The sequence below is a fragment of the Hordeum vulgare genome, chromosome 3H (assembly GCF_904849725.1).
Source record: "Hordeum vulgare subsp. vulgare chromosome 3H, MorexV3_pseudomolecules_assembly, whole genome shotgun sequence".
NCBI classification, from domain to species: domain Eukaryota; kingdom Viridiplantae; phylum Streptophyta; class Magnoliopsida; order Poales; family Poaceae; genus Hordeum; species Hordeum vulgare.
Genome location: NC_058520.1, coordinates 19448059 through 19467423, shown reverse-complemented (window position 1 = coordinate 19467423; position 19365 = coordinate 19448059). Strand labels below are relative to the sequence as shown.

Genomic DNA, 19365 nt, shown 5'->3' with positions numbered 1-19365 from the left:
GGAATGTACCGGGAATGACGAATGGGTTCCGGGAGTTCACCGGGGGGGGCAACCCACCCCGGGGAAGCCCATAGGCCATGAGGGTGGCGCACCAGCCCTTAGTGGGCTGGTGGGACAGCCCAAAAGGGGCCTATGCGCCAAGGATAAGAAATCAAAGGAAAAGAAAAAAAAGGGAGGAGGTGGGAAGGGAGGGGGACTCCCTCCCACCAAACCTAGTCCAACTCGGTTTGGGGGGGGGAGAGTCCTCCCCCTTGGCTCGGCCGACCCCTTGAGGGTCCTTGGACCCCAAGGCAAGGCCACCCTCCCTCCCACCTATATATACGGAGGTTTTAGGGCTGATTTGAGACGACTTTTCCACGACAGCCCGACCACATACCTCCACGGTTTTTTCTCTAGATCGCGTTTCTGCGGAGCTCGGGCGGAGCCCTGCTGAGACAAGGTCATCAGCAACCTCCGGAGCGCCGTCACGCTGCCGGAGAACTCTTCTACCTCTCCGTCTCTCTTGCTGGATCAAGAAGGCCGAGATCATCGTCGAGCTGTACGTGTGCTGAACGCGGAGGTGCCGTCCGTTCGGTACTAGATCGTGGGACTGATCGCGGGATTATTCGCGGGGCGGATCGAGGGACGTGAGGACGTTCCACTACATCAACCGCGTTCCCTAACGCTTCTGCTGTACGGTCTACAAGGGTATTTAGATCATTCATCCCCTCTCGTAGATGGACATCACCATGATAGGTCTTCGTGCGCGTAGGAAATTTTTTGTTTCCCAGCGACGTTTCCCAACAAATACAGGGAGTGCAACCATCCCAATAACCACCATGCCACAATGTTCTGGACGACAAGGACTATGGTGGATCCGATGGAGGAAGAGGACGAGGTGCATATGGTGGTCAGAGCGTCGAAAGAAGAAGAACACAAGGTGCAGATGGTGGCTGGGGCGCCAGCAACAGGTGACCATGCAAGACCCATCGTTCTTGACGATGACGATGAGCAAGAAGGCGATGGCGAAGAATAATACAAGAAGCCTACGCCCATCACCGCTCGACGCGACTCCAGGGTCATCGCGGCTAGACAAATAGGTAGTACCCCAATCCCCACCCCCCGATGTAATCTACAAATTAGACAAGACCTGAAGATGAGGGCTATGAATCCAATCCCCCACTCTCTATGTGTTCAATCCCCTTCCTAACTCTCCAATCTCGTGCTCAAATAAATCTAGACCGAGTCATCATGTACGATGTAGAGAGGAAAAAGGACTTCTTTCCATGGTCGATGCGTTCCGGCGTAGGTCTGAAGTCATTGTGATGGTCGCCGCTGACGTAGATCCTAGTGCTATGGCTTCGGTTGTTGTCGCAGCCGGTAAGAGTGGGGAAGAGGCGAGAGAGCGGTGAGGAAGGGAGGTGAGTGTAATTTATGACATCGCTTCAGGACACAACGTGACGACTCGAGACTGCGTCCATGCGTGCAGCTACTCACACCCACGTGCCTAGGGTTGCAGCGCTCGGCCCTCACTCCACAAAGCGTTCCTCTGGATGCAGGGCGAGAGGTGTTTTAATGTTAGTACTATACAGGCCAACCAATCAATGCGTGTAACCAAGCGGACCATTTTCTTTTCGCATGGGCCTGGCTGACGCATATGCGGATACCCAAACACGCCCTATGTCTCGCCGTCGGACTCGCTGAAGGGGCGACCGATATTGGCCGGCCCCGCGCGCGGCTTGCTACAAGCGATTTTTCTTATTTTTCTGGTTTCTGTTTTAGTTTTTTGCATTATGTTTGTATTCTTATATATAAAAAGTCTACTCGTCATCCAGGGTGCAAAATAAGTTATTCCTCATCCAGGTAATCTTACGATCATTTTATAAATAAATTTCATTTGAAATGCAAATAGTTACATTTATATTGATTCACTACATGAAGTTTGACATAACAAAACAAACATATAGGTTATAAGACCAGGTAATTTACCTATATATATATATATATATATATATATATATATATATAGTCTATTCATCACCCTAGCTGCAGAATAAGTTATTCCTCACCCGAGGTAATCTTACAATCGTTTCATAAATAAATTACATTTGAAATACAAATAGTTACACTTACAATGATTCACTACGTAAAATTCGACATAAAAAATATTGATTATAAGACCAGGAAAGTCGCATTTTATGTATAATTTACACTATGTTTTTTGGTAATTTTGCGTGACATAATTGTTTTTTTGTAATTTTGCGTGACATAATTTCTTACGGTCTCTTTTATGTGTGAAATAAAAAAAAATTGTGGAATGTAAAATTATGGTGCATTGATACGAAAATAGAGGGGTTGAAAAATAACTATTCCTCACCTAAGCACTATTCTGATCCTCGTATGAGAATAACTATTCTGATCTCAGGTTGACTCGTCCTAGCAGTTGCACTTGAACTTCCTGGGATGCTCGGTTGAACTTCCGTGAAAAGTGTCCAAATGGAGCTTGTGATATACAGTTTAAAGATATGGACACCCTCGTAACGGTCTAGGTTGAATTTTTATCAAAATGTTCACGGTTTAAGACCAGTTTTGAAAACCGTGTTTGTTTATATAAACGTATTTTTATCCTATTTCTAAACCGTTCGTCGGAATGAGGCAAATAAGATGGCGTTGAATAGCTGGTGCAAATCCCCTCATTTCATACGTTGATAGTTTTTTCAAATTCCCTACGGTTAAAAAGAAATTTAGAAAACGGCTGAATTTCTGAAACCGAACAATTCGGGTTCGTATTTCGGGGTTAATTTGAAAGGCTAGTCCCATTGACGCAAATAATATGGCGTTGGAAAGCTTATGAAGATGTGCATTTTTTCATATAAAAAGTTTCTTCTAATTACTTATGGTTTAAAAGTAATTTAGAAAATGACAGAAGTTGTCCCGAGTTCGTATTTTTGCGTTAATATTTCAGTGGTTTTTAGGAATGAAGCAAATGATATGGCATTCGAAAGCTTGAATAAATGTGAAACTTTTATACTCCTTCCGTCACGGTTTAGAAGGCACAGTTAGACTTGCGTGCGTTTTCAAAATAGACAAAGATTAAGACACGTTGCATTTACTCCTAGCAGCTAATTAGTATTCCATTGTACTACTTCTATATGCATGCGTAGTGTGAGTGCTATTTTTTAACTCATTTCACAGCCACTCAATAACCATCTAGGTCCTAGAGAATTTGCATGCACGCCTTTTAAACCGTGACGGAGGGAGTATGTACATTTTTTTTTCTAATTGCTTACTGTTTTAGGTCAGTTTTAAAAATTACTAAAAACGTATTTATCCGTAGTTTTTACAAACTCTATCTGAATGGGGCAAATAATATACCGTTTAAAAAACTATAAAAAATGCGAAACTCTTTCATGTAGATGATTTTCTCTGATTCCTAGCCGTTGTAGGGGCACGGACCTAAAAGCTTACCGTGATCAATTCCATCCTCGACTATTTTGGCAATGCTTCTGGATTTTCCCAATCCGTTCCAAAGGCACAGACCTGCAAGACCTTCTCATAGTTTTCCCGTTTTCCCGGCAAAGATCGCCTCCGTCACGGGAAAACACCTGGGTCTACCACTTAACTTTCGCCGACTAGGAAAGGTTCATCTACAACCACTGATCGATAACGTTCATGGCAGGCTACCCGGATGGAAGGGCATGAACATCGCTCGAGCGGGTAGGGTGGCTCTTGCCAACTCATCCCTCACATCAATTTTCACATTACACATGACACACATCTCACTGCCGAAATGGGCTAGTGCTAAACCTGAGAATGGTTTTATATTTGAATCATACTTGAACCATACCCGTTCATTTATCCTTCAAAACCATACTTGAACCATACCCATTTAATGTCATTTTTAGCCCAACCAAACCGAACCCACTATTTTTTCCACCCAAACCAATTTAAACCCGATACATAACCGTGGGTTTAAACCCAGTACATAACTATGGATTTGCTTTAATGTATATGATCGCATAAATTTACATGTTAAGAAGCAAATGGGATATAAAAGGCATAATGCATCTACAACAGTTTGGAAACAAAGTTATCCTTGAGATACAGCCAGCACACAGCAAGAGGCAAAAAGAACATCCTCATGGCTAAAAAGCTCACTAACAAGTGTATTAAAATCAAATTGCTTAGCGAAAGCACAAGCAAACACTTTCGATTTTCATGTGGTGTTTCCCCATAATACATAGCGATTACAGCATGCACGCGGATCAAAGGTACTCGTTCGCGGTCGTCGTTGATTATTGCATATAACCAATGCCTAGAAATCGATTTTGACCCATAGTTTATAACCGTTAATAACCAAACCGTTCAAACCCATAACCAACTATACCCAAACTAGTTTCTCCACATAACCAAACCAAAACCAAACTAAAAAAAATCTCAGCCCAATAAAACTTGAACTAATCAAACCCAAAGTAAGAACCGAATCGTTACACCCAGTTTTTGAATAACCATTCTCAGGTTTAGCTAGTGCCAAGGAGATGGGGGGGGGACCTAGAATTCTTTTGGGGGGGGGGGGGGGCTTAGACTTCGCTGGCTCTCTGGCTACAATGGAACGACCAAGAGAGACCGGGCCGGAACTCGGCTCCCCTGTGATTCTTCGAACTTGGCCCTATTCAGGGCCTCCACGGCCATTACCATCGGAGACAGACACAAGTCATCCTTTTGGCACGACAACTGGACCGGTATGGGGGCACTTCGGTTGCAATGCCCTGGTCTCTTCGCCCTCACTCCTCGAAACATATCGATTCACGTGGAGCTCCGAAATGATGCTTGGATCTGTAAGGCAGCTAGGATGAACACGGTGGACCTACTTCAGGAATTTATTCATCTGGCTTCAACCCTTACCTCGACCACTCTCGACGCACACACTTCGGACTCCATCGCTGGGAACTGACACCCCAATGGTATGTACGCGGCTGGGTCAGCTTATCGGGCTCAATTCTCGGGCTCTTTTCCGAGCTTCTCGAGCGATAAAATATGGAGGCCACATGCGGTGTTAATGTGCATGTTCTTCTCCCGACTTGTCCTTCACAACAAGATCCTCACGACTGATCGGTTGGCCGCGCGTGACTTGCCACATGACCGTGTCTACAGCTTTGCCTTACTGCACTTGAGAAGGTGGAGCATCTCTGCAAGGACTGCCCCTTGACTTCCGGTATCCGTCAGCCTTGTGTTGTCCTGGGCGGGAGAGCCATCGGCTTTCGTCGCTCTGACGGCTTCCTGGTGTGACGGTAGCCTGAAGAACGACGACATCACTCTAAGAAGGCGACACAATGGCTTCCTCTGTTCCTCATTTACATAATGTGGAATTGCCCTGAATGAAAGGAATCGCTGCATCTACCGAGGCAAGAGAGTGACATACATCGAGGTGGCATATCTCGTCTACGAGGATATATCACAGAGAGACTTGGCCTTCAGGAAGGCCCTGAGTAGTTTAAATTCATGAGTAGTTAACTTTTGGTTTCGACTGGGATCTTTAGGATCTTGGGGTTTCTGGCATGTCTCTTTTTAAGACATTCCAACCTGTAAATATTTCACTCTCTTCTTAACGAGAAGGCAACGCTTCTACTATCGGTTCTTTACTCTCTTCTCAATGAAAAGGCAAGGCTCCTGTCGGTTCGCCAATAAAATAATGTACAACCATACAAATCCACAATACTCGAAAGCGAGTACAATAAATAATTATGAGCAGGTGTCGGAGACATCTTTAATTAAAAGCAAAAGCACATAAACAAAGAAATAAAATATCGGTTTATTTATTTGTCACCCGAATTGTGCTGCACTCGCGCGCTTGGTCGGTTGATCGAATTGCTGCTCTTCCCTAGCCAATGCTGTAATGGCGCCGTTCGACGTGTAAAAAAAGAAGCCATTGGGTACATCGAATTTAAAGTAGGTTCATATATAGGTATGTAATTTTACATGGCCGGCCGTTCCCCGCATACCTCGCGCGTTTGCAACTTGGTCTACCCGCTGGTGGTGAACGTCACTTGAGCCTCCATAGTGGGTGCATCGATCTTCATTGTTTGCTCAGTACCCATATTGGGGTCGAAACGGAGTTCTTGGTCGAAGCATATGGGTTCCTCATAGCTGGAACACACAGCACGCAGACTGACGTTAATCTCAAGGACGCGCTCGAGCGACGCCGCAATGAAATCCCTCATTAACTTGAGTGGAATTGAAACGGCAGCGTCCGAGGCATTGACCTCGGGTTTTACTGCCTCCTCCATCGGATGGCTGAAGAGCAGGATGCTTTTGCCCCAGTAGTACCAGTTGGTCGCTCTGATTTCACCGTAGATGCCAGCGACGGTGCCAGCTTCTACGTGTTCCTTGATATTCAGCTGGACCTTCACGGTGGCCTCCACGGCATTGCGGAGCACCGCGTAGATTAACTCTGCGCTGGAGCCGGCTATGGTGACCCTGTGTCTCCTGAGGTTATTGTAATGGTACTCGTCCGCAGCTCTTTCGTCGGGATGACCATCCCATACCAAGGTGAGACGGGGGCTATGTGCGGTTGGGACGCAATGGACTTGGATGTGGACCTCCCCGTCAGCTGAAACGGGTCTATAAGTTGCAGTGGGTGGCAAATCCTCCTCTTCCTTTTTTTCACCACGAAAATCGATAATACACTGCAGATGCACGCATATATATATATATATAGTCGGTTGTTAGAAACTGCTGACAAAATCATCATATATCATCCCACTGTATATCATCTGTTGATAATGAACTTTTCATTTTGATTGATTGATTCGTACCGTACGTACGTACCTGATCCTGATCCTGAGCCTGAGACGAAGGAGCATCATGGTCCTTGTTGTAAATGATGACTTTGCTGCCTTTCTCGTCCACAGCGGAGATGGTGCCACTGAAACTAGGGTAAGCACGGACGTAAATCACCTCCACAAGGGGATGGAAAGGGTTAAGCACCATTTTCACTAGAGCTGCTGCGTCTTCTTCCCTGTCCAAACCGATGTTTCTCACTCTCCTTCTCCTGCCAAGCAGAAAGCGAGATATATTGTCCCAATTATCTCTGTACTGTATCTGCCGCTCGGTGATGGAGCATCCACTGTCCCATCCTTTCTTTATCGTGTCGTAGATTTCTGTGAACCGTGCGGCCTCACATATCATGACCATCAGGCGAGCCAATCCACGCTTGGTGTCTTCGGGAACTTCATTTTGGTCCTTGTACTCTGAGAGCTTTCGGACGGCATCCATCGCGGACTCCCTGCCCAGCTCCAGCTTTCGCCAACGGTCTTCAGCTTCACCCAACAAGTGCTGATAGCTACCGTCGGAACCTAATGAGACTGTGGACTCTTCAAGCCAATAAATGGAGCGGAAATAGTACCAGCCACCGTACTGATTCTTGAAGCAAGCGAGTAACAGGTTGTCATCCCGAACGGCTAGAGTCACCCTTTCAGAACATTTGTCGCCCACTAGCGTGATCATAAACAACCTCGCTGGCTTACCACGCCGCTGCCTGGCAAGGACAGGCCGCCCATGGACGTCAACTTTGCCTGGGTGGTCTGCAAGCTTTTCACACAAGTCGTCCATGAACGCAGCGTAATCACCACTACCACAGTTGAAATCCATATACACACGTTCAGGCTGCTCCGTGGACATTCCTGCATCTGTCCTTGTACTTGTCAACCTGCGTAAAATAATAATTTTTATACTCCCTCCGTCTCAAAATAACTGTCTCAACTTTGTACTAGGAAGCCATCCATGACACAAGTTGACGAAGAGGTCCGCTTACAAAGCGGATCAAAGATATAAACAAAATTACAAGAGTTGTCCTACTCTATCCCAGAGCAAACTAATATTTTGCCAAGAAATAGAAACGAGCCTCCTAGGGAAATAACCGGACATCAATGCACCGCTCATGCCAAGTTGTCGCCGGGGTGAGCCCCCTGCCCTCCCTCTCCGGTGTGTGGAACCAAACTAGCCCGCTCATGCCGACAAAGCACGGACATAATGAACCTAGGACCCACGACAACGTCCTCAAAAGGGTGACGACACAACACGTCGCTGCTAATGAGACCGGAAAGTGGTTAAGGGTTTTCACCCGTAGCCTGGGCGCGGAGAGAGGGACCACAAATCCACAATGATGCCCTCAATGTGGATGCGGCACCGACGGGCATTACCGCCGCTCGCACCTGACTACATAACTTTCAGCTGGAACCTCTCAACCTTGCCACATCCAGGAATCACGAGCACCAGCCCACCTCTGAGGATAGGCTTGCCGCCATCCAACGAGACCTCCAAAGCATGATCTCGGAGCCGCCATTGCCGAAGCACCACGAACACCAAGACCACCCACTGCAATATCCTTGCCACCCACACGGGCAAGGAAATCCGCCACCAACGCCGCCAAGAAGCTCGCCGGAGAGCCAACCCGAGGTCACCGATTCAGCGTCTAGGGGCCCACCCTAGCCCCCGCGCACCAAAACCAATTACCAACCCGCGTGCACAACACTCACCGGCGGCGGGACGAAAAGGTCCCCATTTTCAATCCCATGGCACAACTAGGACGAGGCCATGCCCCGCGGCTGCGCGGCCACCACCCATTGTGTCAACCGGCTCTCCTAAATCGATCTCGATATCATACATAGGCCAGACCTGGAGTGGGGAGAAGAAGGAAGGAAAAGGGGAAGGGGAGCACGGGCCCAACAATTGTCGTCCTTGGGTCTGAGCGGGCTTGGCTGCCGGCTCTATCAGGCCACAACAAGGAGTAGGGTGCCGTCTGAGTTGCCCCTTGGAGCGTCGCGACGGCTGGGCAATCGGATTGAGGAGTTCGAACAAAGTGCAAAATGATAGACTAGATTGGTGCTCAATGCATTAGTGAATTATATCCATGAGGAGGAGTATATATGGACATAAACAATGTTTTTTTGCTTGTACTTAATTGGCAATGGGATTGTATAAGGCTGGTCGTAGTGCGGTGTATCATATACTAGTATAATGGATATGATACAAGTGTTTTGTATCGCATAGTATCATGTGTTGATATCATAAAACAGTTTCTTTATTGTCACGCATAACACATAGTAACACATCATCTAATATGATACCGTACCATGATGTGATACTCAACCCATTATTTTTTTTCACTTAATTATATGACACCTCATTAAAATTGCCTAGTTGACATGCATGATACTACCTATGATACTCCCATTACGGACAGACTAAGAGTATAAAACTGCAGTATGTTCGCCGCCTCCTCCTTTCTCCCCACAACAGTTGCCTACTACTTCTCCATCTTCCCTTCCCCTCGCCGTCGCTAGCGAACAATGGCTGGGCTAAGTCCCAACACGGGTCAATGAAGGCGGCGGCTGGGAGGTCTCTGCTCTGGTAGCCCTCGGCGGCGAGAAGCGAGCTACAACGGCGAATCGAGGCACAAGATATGGATGTGAAGCGGTGACGTGTGGTGTTTCTGGCCGGACCGGCGGTCTCTGGTGGCGAGGCATCGGTGGTTATGATCCCATCTGAAGGTATGAGGGCGGGAGCGGCCTTTTTTGCGTCCCAATGAGGTGGTCCTTGGCTCGGGCGCGCGGATGGTACCGTGGTCCTGCACTACTAGGCCCTTCTGGCAGGGGCTTATGATCTTGAACCTTCAGATTGAGCAGCAACAATGAGTATATATTGTTTTGTAGGAGATATACCCAGTAGGCGATAATAATAGTTATTATTTATCTTCAAGTTCATAATCATGTTTATATTCCATGTATGATTATAATGGTCCTTGAGTCCGCATATCCATAAAGTCTTCGAGGGAAACCCATGTGCACGTGTGGAATAATGAACGCTAAATGTATTCCTAGTCGTGTCTCTTACACTAGCTTAGAGTGTTGCATGATGGTCATGTTTTTTTATCATGGGCATTACTATGCCGACAACTTTGAGGACACAATGTTGGAAGAACACTTGTGTTAAATCAACCCAAATTAATGTTATGCTATGAGATGCATTCGTCACGACTTAATGGTTTATAACACAAAGAAAGTTAACATTTGCATAATTTCTTAGACCATGAGAGTAACAAGTTTCTGCATGATTGCTTCATGAACTTTGGGGTTCGTTAAACGTCATTCGTAACAGGGTGGCTACTACGGCGGCTTTCGAGTTCGCCAAAAAGTATGAAAATGAACTAGGTAGCTTAAGATTGGCATTTTCTCCTCCATCAATAGAGAGATATTCTTTGGGACCTCTTGGTGTTACGAAATCCACCATATTCTCTAGTTCAGGAGTGAAAACCGTATGACTAACCCTAGTTGGTTAGAATAGGCAATGGCGGTGTTTTTGCATCATTACCGTGTTGAAGCCATTGTCGTAATTTTCTAGGACTTCATATTCAGGGTGAAAACCCTGGATCTGACTACTGGTGGTTAGACCCGGCAACAACAACGCTAGATCCCCATTACCTTTTGAGAGGCGTTCGTACTGAAAAACCTTTCTCATTGTTCTTGTGATGTCAAAAGATGGTTGGTTCGGATATGATCGTTGTCATAGTTTGTCGATCCTTGTTTTGATCGCTTCAGAGTTTTTTTCTTTTCTTTTCCTACATCTAGACATAGCTTTGGTCTTTTATGACTTTGATCTTCTCTTGCATCTTTGTTTGCGTGTGCGCTGGTGTTGACTGTGTACATCATAATCATGCAAAAATAAGATGCCTCTCATCGTGTTTCTAGTTGAGACAATAAAATCTACCGAGAATGTCCCAAGTTCTAAGGATTGTGCAGGAAACGGCCCATGCCGATATTATTTTTTGCTATTCTAGGAAAAATAAACATAAGAAGAATCCAATTAAGAAATGGTAACCCAAGTCGATGGATGATTAGAAATCCTAGTTTTTTTTGGAAAGACCCTCATCTGTTATAAAGACTCATCGAAAGCATAAAGTGTCCCAAATATAATAAAAATCACATCGAATTCCTTAGACTACAAACGACTACTGCCGCCATTAGAACAAGCTGCCAATTGCTCTCTGTTGGCACTCCCCTATAGGAGCTCGTGGCCTTACGTTGTCGGTGACAGGAGAAGTCTTCGTGCATGTGCTCGGAAGGACCAACACCCTAGAACCACGGTCATCTATGTTGGACCCATGAATCTATCTAAAGAGCCTAACACAAGATCTTGCCACCATGCACGCATGACGAGAACCCTAGCCTCATCGCTCCAAGGGGACGGAAAGAATCTACGTCGTCGGCTCCTTCCTGATGGACGAACACGAGGATGGATTGGAGCCCGCAAGAACAACACAAAGATAAAGTGACGCCGTCCGCCCGAGCGTTGACGCTCTAAGGATTAAAAAGCCTAATCCAAACTACTAGCTGGATTCCCTCCTCTCGCCCAACCGTTTTAGTGGCATCCGACATGCAGGGGGAGGCGAATCCACGGGCCTATTAACCCTATTAGTCGTTTTCCTAGAAAAACCTTACTAGCCTTTGTTCGGTTTGGATCTGTTCAAAGGGGAAGCCAAAATCCCTCTCAATCCCTTCCATTCCCCTTGACCGAACAAACCAACTGGCATGTCTTGGAGTAGCATCGTATTCTGTATATACACGTACCCATATGTAATGCGTACGACACATCCATGTATGGTTTACATACGAGGCACTCCAGCCACCGTCCGATGCAGTCTTTCCACATTCTTCAACCATCTGATTTCATGTCGGATGCAAATCATACAGGGAAGATGGTATGGACAGCAATTTAACTTACTCCCTCTACGACGTTATGCCAAACTATAGATAGTTGGATCGTACGAAAAGGAAGGTTTTGCTACTAACAAACAAGTCTTGGAAGATGGAAAACTGAAGCACGTTAAGAATAGTGGACTCACCCTGGAACTTGGGTCGTGGGCAGCGCAGGCAGTACGGCGATGTGACTTTGTTCCGGGAGAGGGCAGAGGTCCAGCGATGTGACTTGGACCACCACACCATGCCTCTCGATCTCGCCGACATGCTGATCTATCAGAGAAAAATCCATATCCTCCTTCAAAGGTTCATTTTCCCACCGATGCCTTAAATTGACCCTTATCTCAAGCGGCGAGCCAAATGGCACCGCAACCATCGACCGCGCAAGTGGAACCAAGGTATAGACAACATCTATACCTTGTTGTATGTAACGTCTCTTCCTTGCCATCTCTCGTGCATGGTGAATCTCCTCCCATGCCCCCCCTTGTGCCCAGACATCCTCTTCACCGCGTCTCCTCCTTTTCTCCTCCTCTTGTGCATAGCCAAGCTCCTTTGCCTCCCATTCTGTACGGCTGAAGAGCAGCACGCTGTTGCCGCCGTAGTGCTGGTTGTGCGCCGTGATTTCACCGTAAAAGCCGGCCGTGTCATCGGCAGCCACTTTTATTTGGACGGCGACCTCCACGGCGTCACTGAGCACCGCATAGGTCACCTCTGCGAGTTGGCCTTTCTCTGTGGTGATGCGGTTGGTCAAGACCTTGTTGTACACGGCTTTGTCGTGGGAGTAGCAATCCCAGAACATGTCAGCACTGACTTTACTAGCAGGTTCGTTGGAGATGCCGTCGACTTGGATAGCAAAGCTCCCATCAGCTGAGATGCCTCTGTATGGTCCAGTAAGAGTCAGTAGTGCCAATTCCATCGTACCCTGCATGCATGTGTGCGAAATACCCCCATATATACATCAATATCATCACCGCGTGCTAGTAGTACTAGTGCTAGTACTAACTTAAGGAGTATTCTACATACTTAATAAAAGTAGATAATGAAAAACTCACATACTCCCTACGTCACAAAATAAATGTCTTAATCTTAGTACAAATTTATACTAGAGCTAGTACAAAGTTGGGACAGTTATTTTAGGACGGAGGGAGTATAATATAAGTAGCACTCTGTACCTGAGACTGAGACTGAGACTGAGACGGAGACGTAGGCGGAGACGGAAATCCGTAGATGTGAGTGGGACTAGCATGGTGGCTGTAGATGGTCTGGCCGCGTCTGCCATCAAAAACAGAGATGGTGTCAACGACGACACCGGAGCCAGCGCGCACGGCAAACACTTCCACAAGAGGTCGGCCTGCTCCTCTGGTAATGGTGTTGTTGGCGGCGACAGGTGTGTTGAGAAGCACCTGAACCACAGAGAGTGCCTCTTGTCCGGATTTGACATTGATTTCCTTGGACAGCATTGTGGTAGTTTCATTGGGTCCCCAACTTTTACAACCTGTTGCTTCCCACTCCAGCAGTGCGGCCGACATTTTTCTCCAGTACCAGATGTACAATGCATCTTCCTTTCTGATACGGCTATTCCGTCCTTCCATGTTGCTCCAGCTAGCCAGCACGGTGTCGAAGAATGGGGTCATCCTCGTTGCCTCGCACAACATGAGCATTAGGCTCACCAGTGCCCGCCTGGTGTCTCGGTCAGCCGCTGCACCTTCCATTTTATTATTGTAGCCCGATAGAAGACTCACGGCTGCGATCGCTGATCTTCTGCATAGCTCGAGCTTTGCCATTTCTTCCCTGACTAGTCTGTTTCTTTCTTTCGGATCGTCATGGTCTACCAGTAGCAAGTCTGTATAGTCAAAGTCACACTCCAAAAAGGTCGATGCTGGAAGCATCCGCGTGCTCCTCCCTGTGAATCCCAACTCGTACCACCTCCCGTTATTGGCCTGGAAGCCAACAAGGTTGAGATTGCCATCCCGAACAGCAAGGGTTGTTTCATTCATGCCGGCCACCAGCTTGATGTGCATCCACCTCTTTGGCTCTTTAGGGAACAGTTGCTTGCCTAGAACAGGAGGATGCCCTTGGACATGTTCAGCAATAATGAGGCGGATGAGTTCAGCATAATCACAATTGTTGAGGTCGAAGATCATGTGCACTTCTATACCAACTGCCATATTCTGCCCACCACTGTCAAAGTACAAGAGAATATAGTCAGGAACAAAACACTGGCAGGGCAAGACTCCTATAATCTCACTACACATGTTTACTCTTCAAATAGGTTGGATACGGTAAGAAAAAAAAAGAAATATGTTGGATAATACCCGCAATAAAAAAAAGGGAATATGTTGGATACACCGAAAGTATTAATAATTAAGCCTGCTGCCAATTGAATAGGCTGCATTTCTACGGTGCTATACCAAATTATAGCCGAATAACATGAAAGTGGATTACTATTAAGTATATCGTTCAGAGAATCTAATATTGAAACAAGTGTGGGAATTTATGGGTTTTGCCCATATGAAAAAACATATAAGCTCCCAGTTGGGATGACGTGTCATTAATGGTGACAAACGTTTCATCGTCTGACCTATGGATGCATAGCCCCAAGAATAAAAATGTATGAAGGTGAGAGACTCCCCAATCCAAAAAGGAGAAATGTATCCATGCTTTAAAACATCCAAAGTTTTTTGGTTATTTAAGTTATAGGAACCTGCACATAAAGAGGGGTTCAGGTGTTGCTCAAGTGGTGGATTATGCAATACACTCATACATATAAAGCCAAGCCTCGAAGACAAAGAATATAAGACACCCTAATTTCCCCATTGAACATTTTTGAAATGGTCTATAGGGGTAAAATAGTCCACTTGAACATTTCATTAAACCACGAAATACGTGGTAACTAGTAACAGATAATAGGATGGAGACATAACAACGGCGTCAGCTGCTTATGTGATGAAAAGTTGGCCCAAAGCCATAAAAATAGCAAGGAAGGGACCCCGGTGAAAGAGACTAAGGACCAGTTCTCTTGGCGGCTTAAAACATAAGGGAAAACTTTCATGGCGATGGTCCTTATGTCTCCTAGCTAGGCATGCTTTGTTCCGGGCGTTCTTTTTTTCATATCCTTTTCCCTTGCTACTTGTTTATGATCTGATTTTCCTTATGAAGGGACCAATTTGTTTATGTTTTCGATATGGTTTTCCTTATAAACTAGATCAGCCAAAAACATGGGATAACTGTAGGCTTGGGCAGCTTTTGAGCAATATATATTCAGGTGGACACGTCGCAGATGGAGAGCAAAACCTAAACCAAGGCCGTACAGTTCTGCACCCATCTTTCAAAGATCATCTTGCATATAAGCCTTACGGCATAATCCACACTATTATGATTTGGTCCTATTGAAAGTTAACGGTGCAGACAATTATCAGTTTTACTAAAACAGAGTCGATTTTTAATCACCGGATATGTGCAGAGGTATGTGCAGGACTTGTGCTTTATGGGAAAAGCAAAGGAAATACGTTCTAGATGGGGTCCAAACCCACGCCCTTGAATGGGCAGTTCAATGGCTTACAAGTAACCACTAGACTAATTGCACTTTTTGTGTATTTTCCAGAAATTACTTTTTGTGTATTTGAGTTGCAGTTTTTTCTTGCAACTTTTCTTATAAAATTGCACTTTGTATTGTGTACTTGCATATTTTTTGGGCGTAGTTACACTTTTGAAGTCGACTGTATGAAATTTGCAAGCGACTGTGGTGTAGGTAGCCCCACATTTTAGCTTGTCTGTACTTACATCGGAGTTTTTTTTCCGGCGAACTGAAAATAATAATGTGGGAGTATTGTGAAACATAGTAGTATGCAAAATAAAGGAGAATATATTTTAATCTCCGCAATAAAAGAGCAGAAGTATTTATACCTGGTATGTCTTTCATTGTCTTGACTTGATTCCACAAAAGGAATAGGATTTCTTGCATCGTTGGTAACAGCATTCGTCAAGGCAGAACCCTTGTCAGCAACTGCACCCCGAAATTTCAAAGTGATCTCTTTAAGGCTTGCCAAGTGCTCGATGATGATAGGCTTCTTACCATATTGACGTGCTGTGGGGGCATTAATACATAGACTGAGCTTCTCAATTTTAGGCATTGCACTCTCTTTAATTAAGAGACGTGGTGCATTGCACCTGAACGTGAAGAAATTGAGGACTAAGAATCCTCTCTTGCCAAAGACGACCCATTCTGTGGGTGCTATCTTCAGGTCCACTGAAAGAGAAGTTAGGGCACCCAATTTTTGGAGGATGAGAATATCTTTCCTCGATAGCTCTCTAACTGCAATTTTTAGACTGGAGAGTCTGGTAAGTCTATCTATACCCCATGGAATAGCAACTATTGTTGCATCCACTTCCAGTATTTCCAAATATTGTAGCCATTGAATTTCCCTTGGAAGTTTGACGGCAATATTACATGCGATCTTGAGGTATCTCAGTGGAAGTAATTTTTTAATTCTGAAGAGGCGAAAAGTATCCTTATCGTCATCAGCCCAAACGTGGAGAACTAAAACTCGAAGAAGCTCGCACTCCTTGATGAAATCCATGCATCCATAGAATCCAAAAAATGCAAGTGATCGAACTTCAGACACCATGATTCCCGTGGGTATACGTGCACTCCTTGCACCACCAAAGTGGACAGACAGACGGCGAACTTTCTCAGGAAGATTTATACCTGATTGAAAACAGTCCACGATACAGACGAAATTTTCCTCAATGGATTTCGTCACAATAAGATCGTGCACCATGTGTTGAAGTGTACATGACTGCACCCCTCGGTAATCAATGTCTACAGCTTGGACCATGCCTCTCCTGACAAGCTCATCAAAATATCCCCCAGCAATTTCCTCTTTGTTTTGTCCTTCCCGTATAAAACCTTCAATTACCCATTGTTTCACCAAGTCATCCTTACTGACCGTGTAGCCCTCTGGATTCACAACAAGGTACAGCAAGCATGTCTTCAGTTCAGGGGAAAGATTATTGTAGATAAGCTTAACAACTTGTTTTATCCCTTCGGAAGTAGGATTTGCCCTCAGAGTAGAAGGCAAAGAATCTCGAATGCCCATCAATTCCTGGAGGTTTCGTTTGCTTGGCTCTGGCAACATGCTAGCTATATTTACAATTGATAACGGTAAACCACCACATTTCTCGATAATCTCGGATTGAACTTCTTCGAAATCCCCAGGAAAACTGACTGCATCTTCAGAGCCAAAAACCACACTGAAGAATAATTTTCGTGATTGATAATCCTCAAGAGGTTCCATCTTAATTATGTACTTGGACTGATAACTACAGCATGCCGATGCTACATCCTGAATTTGGGTGGTTGTGATTATTGTGCTGTGACAACCAACATCAGGAAAAGCACGCCTAATAATATCCCATACCGAAATACTCCATAAATCATCAAGTATGATGAAGTACCTGGTCAGAATTAGTGAAATCCCATAAGAAAGAAACAATAATAGGAAATATACATCTTATTCAAGATACATCACAGAATACCAATAAGTGGCGACGTCCCAAAAGTATTGGGACCATATGCCAAATTTCAGAAAATAAGAAAATGCACTTCATTAAATTAATGAGATAATAAAAAAAGATTCATGATTTGATGTTACAATTGTCGTAATTTTATAGTATATAACATCCCAAAGGAAGGTTAATCCTTTGGGAAAAAGAATATCTACATTGTATCTCACCCCCAACTTTAAAATTTGATATGCATATTATATATTCATGAAATACACATACTACAAATAAGTAGGCCGTGCCTACTATTAGAGTTATATTTATGGTGGCCCTTGGCCTTTAGTATTCTGGCCTTTGGCCTCTCCTATACATGTATATATGATGGTTTTTGCCTCATGATATATAATACTATAAGTTGTTATTTCTAACTTGGTATTAGAGCTTTAGATACTTTTTTCGCACGCCGCAACTCGTGCACAGATCCAATTGCCCCGCAGTCGCGTTTCTCCGTTACGGTTGCACTGCTCCACACCCTCCGCGTCGCTGTCGTGCTTGGCTACTACTGCCTTCCCCTACGTGCAGTTTTCTTTGCTGCTCTACGCCTCTACCGGATCTGCAAGGATCGATCTGAATCTGACTTCGTCACCAAAGAACTCTGTCATCTGCAAGATTGCGCTTAACCTGGACAAGGACTTGTTCGGTGATTCATGTAGCAGGACGATCTGGACACGGACCCTGGCAGCGGTTCGAGCCGAAGGATCCCTTCCACTGCCGCCGCTGGCCGCTGGCCGCCGGCCGCCGGTTCCCAATGCCCTCCGCGTCCGCGTCAGCCAGCCGCCGCCCAGGCCGCCGTCCTCATCCGCCTACTCACGCTGACATCCGCGCCCGCCGGTCTCCGTCCAAGATCGGTTCCCGCTGATTCATCGCACACTCGCGTGAGTTTTGACGGCGGGACGTGAATCGACCCATCCGCTAGCCTGTAACATCTACCATGGGCTGGTTGTGGGAGGATCTCGGCCAGTTTGGCCTGCTTCCGGCTGCCTAGCTTCGCCTAAATAAAGTGTTATAAAAAAGATTTAATAACGTCTCACACGTGTGAGCGTTAAGGAATGTTACCCACACGTCCCGTGTGGTGTGTAATGGCAGGCATATGGACAAAATAGCTAACGCCCACACGCTCGGCCTCCTGCCTCACGATTTGCACATCCAGCCTGCCACCTCGCGGTTTTGTGTGCCCTCGAATAATAGCTTCACTCAGTTGTCATGTAACACCGAAAAGACATGGCAACTGACAGACATGCGAGCACGGTCAGTTTCACTCAGTTGACATGTAACACTCGGACAGGCATGCGGGTATGGCAGTTCCACTCAGTTGTCATGGGAAGACATGACAATTTATAGGCATGTGATACAGTAGTTTCACTCAGTTGCCATAGGGAAGACATCGCAACTCACAAGCATGTGGGCACGACAGTTCCACTCAGTTGCCATAGAGAAGACATAACAACTCGCACGCATGCGGGCACGACAGTTTTACTCAGTTGCCATGTAAACACTGGAAAGACATGTCAACAGACATGCATGTGGGCACGGCCAGTTTCTTCAGTTGCTACGTAACACTGGGAGACATGACAACTGACAGCATGCGGGTATGTGGGCGCGACATCAGTTCCACCACACGTCTGGTAGGCAGCCGCGTGTGGACGTGCGCGAAACAGGCGTGTGGGCAAACTCCTTAACGTCCACAACCAGTCCCTTCCTACGTGGCATAAAAAAAGCCAAAAAATGCCAACAATAATGCAACTCCGAACGGATGCGGATCCACGCGTGTGGGCGGTTTGCAAATGCCCACACGTGTGGGCATTATCTTTCCCCATAAAAAAAAGGCACAATGCTTACAATATCCTGTACATTGACCCCTTCTCGTACATTGCTGACGGTTGCAGCTATACATCGACTCCTTGAACAGTTGCACCGCCTCATAGTGTTGGTCGTTCTTCAGCGTCTGTTCCTATGACTTCCGCATCTGGTGATTGTCGCCCTACGTTGACTCCTCTCGCGGTGACTGCTCTGGGCCGAGTCCGCCAGTGGCTTTCACATGCGACTCCACATCGACTTGTTAATC

The 19365-nt window shown here is 45.8% G+C and overlaps 1 protein-coding gene across 5 annotated transcripts in view; it reads right to left on the bottom strand.

The window, feature by feature from the left end:
• Positions 1-5772: 5772 nt before the first annotated feature.
• Positions 5773-19365, bottom strand: part of LOC123442630 — a 28791-nt gene continuing 15198 nt past the window's right edge. Inside the window, exons 3-8 of one of the 5 annotated variants that reach the window (XM_045118729.1) lie at positions 15642-17192; positions 12908-13916; positions 11882-12657; positions 6808-7687; positions 5982-6665; positions 5773-5870 (exon numbers count right to left, since the gene is read on the bottom strand). In XM_045118729.1, the coding sequence (XP_044974664.1) occupies positions 6003-6665; positions 6808-7687; positions 11882-12657; positions 12908-13916; positions 15642-17192 (4879 nt within the window). In that variant the 3' untranslated portion in view covers positions 5773-5870; positions 5982-6002. Of the gene's footprint in view, positions 6666-6807; positions 7688-11881; positions 12661-12907; positions 13917-15641; positions 17193-19365 lie in introns of all 5 variants that reach the window. The other 4 variants (XM_045118733.1, XM_045118728.1, XM_045118731.1 and 1 more) reach the window with 4 other exon arrangements.